The 5,179-nt window shown below is 36.3% G+C and overlaps 1 protein-coding gene across 1 annotated transcript in view; it reads left to right on the top strand.

Annotated features, from left to right (window-relative positions):
- The window catches only part of LOC105049070 (NAC domain-containing protein 21/22), a 5,541-nt gene extending 844 nt beyond the window's left edge, over positions 1–4,697 (top strand). Inside the window, exons 2-3 of the mRNA XM_010928608.4 lie at positions 2,036–2,307; positions 4,008–4,697. Of these exons, the coding sequence (XP_010926910.2) occupies positions 2,036–2,307; positions 4,008–4,460 (725 nt within the window). The 3' untranslated portion in view covers positions 4,461–4,697. The remainder of the gene's footprint in view (positions 1–2,035; positions 2,308–4,007) is intronic.
- The last annotated feature ends 482 nt before the right edge of the window (positions 4,698–5,179 follow it).

A 5,179-nucleotide genomic window follows, 5' to 3' on the forward strand; every position in this document is an offset into this window, starting at 1 on the left:
TTGTTGATATATGAGATGTAAAAACTCATGGATCTATCTTAGATTCACCACCATCTCTTCAGTATGACATGCAAACTTTTGCTGTCAATGAAATCCAAAACATGAAAATTCTATGAACTAGCATTTCCAAGGAACCGATACCAAAGTCTTGTAATCATTATTCTTTTTTTTTTTCTTAGAGATCAATAAAACATATATACTTATCATGCACCGCTCTTAATATTTGCTTTTCTTTCTAATTAATACCTTGTGAAATATAAGAGCAAGAATCTCCAACTTATTCTAATTTCCTACTAACTTTTGTATACTTTTCCACCATCAATTCTTACTATTCCAGGTTAAGAGAAAGAATGTTTTGCTTTTCCAAATATATAATGAGCACAAGCTTCACACGTCTTCTCCCCTTTTTGACCTTATCCCCCCTGTTAACAGAAAAATATTCTCTGGCCAAGAGTTTGAACCTCTCTCAACCTCTTATGTGTCTTGTTCTTTGGCATATATTAGCCAGCTAAATTCAGAGAAATATTTCTAAAGAAATTATATTCTAGACGGCATATAACATATGGTCGTGCACATCACCAATCATGACCACTAGTTTCTATAAGCTTTATTCATTAAGCACTGATTTTGGCGCATGACTACAGAAATATGCATCTGTGATTAGTGGCATGTATGGCCATATGGTGCATGCTATATAGAATATAACTTCTCCGTATTTCTAACTGTCCCGATCCTTAAGAAATAGACATCTAAAAGCAATAACAGATGTAAAGGAATACATCCTTTTGCCCATTATAAGATTATTAGAAACCATAATTTGAAAAAAAAAAAAGAAGAAAACCCTTCTGTACCTAAAAAATAATGAAAAACATTATGGCATCGATTATTGGCATGTATGGCCATGTGGTACATGCTGTGCAGGACATAACTTCACCATATTTCTGGCTGTCCCAATCTTAAAAAAAAAAAAAAAAAAAAAAAAGTCATCTAAAAGCAATAAGTGATGTAAATGAATACATCCTTTTGCCCATTATAATATTATTAGAAATCATAATTTGAAAAAAAGAAAAAAAACCTTCTGTACCTAAAAAATAATAAAAAATATTGTAGCGTCGCCTAGATTCAAACAAAAGACCTTCAGTGTGTTAGATTGACGTAATAACCAACTACACCACGACACCCGTGAAAGGCTTTAAAATTCATGAATGGTGAGTAGAAGTTTATGATCTCTCTTCCTTTTATACGATGTTGATAGATTTTAATATCAAGCCTCTTCCCACGCTACATTCAGAGAGAGAGAGAGAGAGAGGGGGGGGGGGGTGGGGTCGGGTCATGGCAAATAATGAAGCAACAGTACAGGACCCACCAAACAATTGTCCATAGGCCAATAGGAACAGTGCAACGCAGGTCTTGGCAGCTAGCCAAGGTAACCAATTGCATTCCAATGAAGTTTGGACTACAAGGTTGATGCTGACACCATTTCTCTGAAGATAGAATTGTTGGTCATGGACTCATGGGCCCATGTCAACATCCTACTTCATCATGCATCGACACCTTCAATGATCGATTTCCATCATAGATGGCTGAGGACACTGATCATGCCAATAAAATCATAAGTCCTCATCGCATGCCACCAATATGCAACTTTGTAGTAGCCTCTTATTTTGTAGGTCATGGGGTCTGACAAATAATGCTTTGTCGATATTTAAAAATCAAACAAACAATCACGTTGTGGCCTTTTCAGATGATAGATACATGTAGTTGAGTTTATATACATGTATGCATATATGTGCGCATTTTTTTTTTTTTGTCTAAATTATTGATTCATTTTAAGCTGACTAAGACTCTCAGGGTTAATATTAAGAGTAATTGAAATTGCTCTAAAATGTTGATTATCTTCATGTTGAGCGAAAATTGCAATGAAGTCCTCCTTTTTTTGAGTTTGGCAGGGTGATCTTTGTTTCTCTTGTTCTGGTAAAAAGAAAGAAAGAAAGAAAAAAAAAAAACTAATAGTGCATTTCAATTTGTTGGTCAGAGATGGCATGTGTGGGTGGCAAGGAGTGGTATTTCTTCAGCCTCCGGGATCGAAAGTATGCGACCGGGCAGCGGACTAACCGGGCAACGCAGTCGGGTTATTGGAAGGCAACAGGGAAGGATCGGCAAGTAAGCCGGAGGGGAGTTCTTGTCGGAATGAGGAAGACTCTGGTCTTCTATCAAGGAAGAGCTCCAAAGGGGAGCAAGACTGCGTGGGTCATGCATGAATTTCGCATGGAAGGACCCTGTGATCCCCCAAAGTTTTCTTTCAGGGTAAAGTATGCCTTTGCAAATATTTTCCTTGATCACAAGGCAAGACCGTCAATCCTTGTGTTGCCCCATGGTTGTACTGAGATGTCTAATTTGCTCAAGGTCATGGCTGTAGTTTTAAAACTCAAAGCTAGAAGACCTGGCTGTCTTTTTACGGTGTGAAAGATTTACAGTAGGAAGGGCTTCTAGTTGCATGAGGAAGATACACATATACATACATACATATATATATATGTATGCATGCATGTATGTATGTCTGTCTGTATGTATATATGCATGTATGCATGTATGTATGTCTGTATGTATGTGTGCGTGCGTGCGTGTGGATGCATACATATAATACAAACCCAGAGATTAGTTTGATGAGTTTCAGCTTTGAAGGACAATGCTTTGTTGTTTTGCAAAGATAACTTTTTTAGCAGATAAAAAATGTGAATGGTAGGTTCAAAGGGGCATCAGTAGTGTATGGTTGATGATTCAACAAGCCAGATTTTACATTTATTTGACTTTATACATCATCTAACTGTAATCTATAGATAAGTTCATGATAATGGAAAAAAACCAGAGGTATATAAATATTAGGATTGATATTGTTTAAACACTCCAATTTTGTAATTTTAAGAGTATTAGGCTTCATACCATGGATAAAAAAAAAATTGCAATATTGTCTGATTTACTGTTTTTCTAATGACTCACAAAACATCGCACTAGACCTTTGGATGTTGTATGGGAAGTTTTAATATTAATTCAAATGGAAACTTGCAAACTATGAAGATTGACTTTATATGCGTATTCGACTTCATAAACGATCTGAAAAGAGAGAGGTCTAGATCTATAAATATCGTTAAAATAGGACTACTAAGCATGTGATTGTGGACTCGATCAAAAAACATGTGAATTGTGGGCTAAAGAACAGCTGATTAGGAGATTAAGACTAGGTGTTTTGTGGAAAGATGGGAAGTTTATTTGACTCTTTCCCTGTATTTAAGCTCTTTTTTTATATTAGATTTTGTCGTCGTTGCCAGCTACTTATTTCCTAATCCCCAATGTTTTGCTCCTTCTTTTGTCCTTGCTGTCAGAATCCATAGGAAGTTGCATTCAAATGTAGTATTTGTCAATCATTCTGCATAATACAAAAGTTATTTGTCGTTACCAAGTTGTAGTTTGAATGGGCTTAACATTATCCAGTTCACATGATGTAGCTATTTTTCTATTAGTTTTTGTTCTCACTTCCATATCCTGCCAAAAATTGCTTGATTCACCTCCTGCTACATGACTTCAATTTCTAAAATTAATTGTTCTATTTATAAGAAAGATACATCTCATGATATCTTAGACCCTTATCAGCCCATACCATCAATGAGAAGGTAGTACAGTTCTTGAAATTATTGAAAAGAACCATGCTTCATGACATTTTCATGCAGTGCTTATGAATAATCAGTAACTGATATTGCATATTGTTACCTCATCCCAATTATAATTGTTGTTTTTTTTGCGTGCGTTTGTGCAATGATATATTTACTATATTTACATATTTTCTTCTCTAGATTAAGGATCATTTGACTTCGGTATCTTCGATAAACAAATCACTACCAAAGTTTTTGTTAATATGCTTTTGATGAAGTTCCAAACTTCCTATGTCTTTGCAGTCTTCTTGCATGATTGGTGACTAAAGTGACTTTCTATGTCTTCTCTTTAAACAGGAAGATTGGGTTTTGTGTAGAGTATTCTGTAAGAGTAGAGGAGTCGCCTCCAAGCCCATTGCAGAGACTTCCTATGAGGACACAGGCTCTTCCTCCCTCCCTCCCCTCATGGACAGCTATATCAATTTCGACCAAGCCCCGCCGAGCTTAGAAGCGTATGAGCAAGTGTCCTGCTTCTCCAACCTCCCTCCAAGCCCGGCATCCCACCACCCGAATGCCATAGTTCCAATCATCCCTCTCGTTGAAAGAAGCCTGCCTGCCAATATCTCAGCTCATATGGGGGGCTTGCCTGCAGATATGGCTTCTTGTGATAAGAAGGCTATCAGGGCTGTCTTGAACCACCTCACCAAGTTGGAGAGCAACCCAAAGAGAGAGGTCCATCCAAATTTGAATCAAGGAAGCTTAGAGAGCTACTTAGCTGAAAATGGCCTGTGCCATATTTGGAACAACTAATGTTAAGTGAGATTTTTCTAAGGTCTGTTAGGAGTTGATTATAAGATATACCTAGACTTCCATCACACTTGTACATATATATAATCATATACCTATGTGAGCCTAGTGTTTTTTTAGCTGTAGGTTTTTTTACCTATAAGAAAAGATCTTTTCCGGGTGTGCTTGATAAACTTGTCACCAACCATTCACTTGTACCTTCTGATCTTTATCAATGGACAGGTCGGGGCTTTGCCAAAACACTCCATTCCCACTGGAGGGTTGTCTTTTGAGGGCAAAAAAAAAAAAAGGAATATAACTACGAATGGTATCTTATCTTGATCGGAAATCTTAAAATATTCCAAAGTTTATTAAAATAGAGTCCAAGAAATTTCTTGATTAGTGACAATTTAGGTCACACACTTATTTACACTCATGTTCCTTTCTATTTTTCAATATTAATTTATTTCTTTCTTATAAGTCATATACAAGCAATTCTCATGGAGTTACTTTATTTAGCTAGAACAAGAAAAGTATTTAACCTACCTAAACATAAATGGTGCTAGTGTTAAATAAAACAAGGAGGAGGTGGAGGAGGTGTTACTTTATTTACTATTTTCTAGTACTCCCTATGTTTGGAGAATATTTGATATTTGAATAAAGTGATGACCTAGACCCTAACCCAACACATGTTGTCAATTACATTTTTGTATTCTCAAAGTCTACCGAACATTGGGATGTTA

This window comes from Elaeis guineensis, chromosome 7 (assembly GCF_000442705.2).
Source record: "Elaeis guineensis isolate ETL-2024a chromosome 7, EG11, whole genome shotgun sequence".
Classification (NCBI taxonomy): Eukaryota; Viridiplantae; Streptophyta; class Magnoliopsida; order Arecales; family Arecaceae; genus Elaeis; species Elaeis guineensis.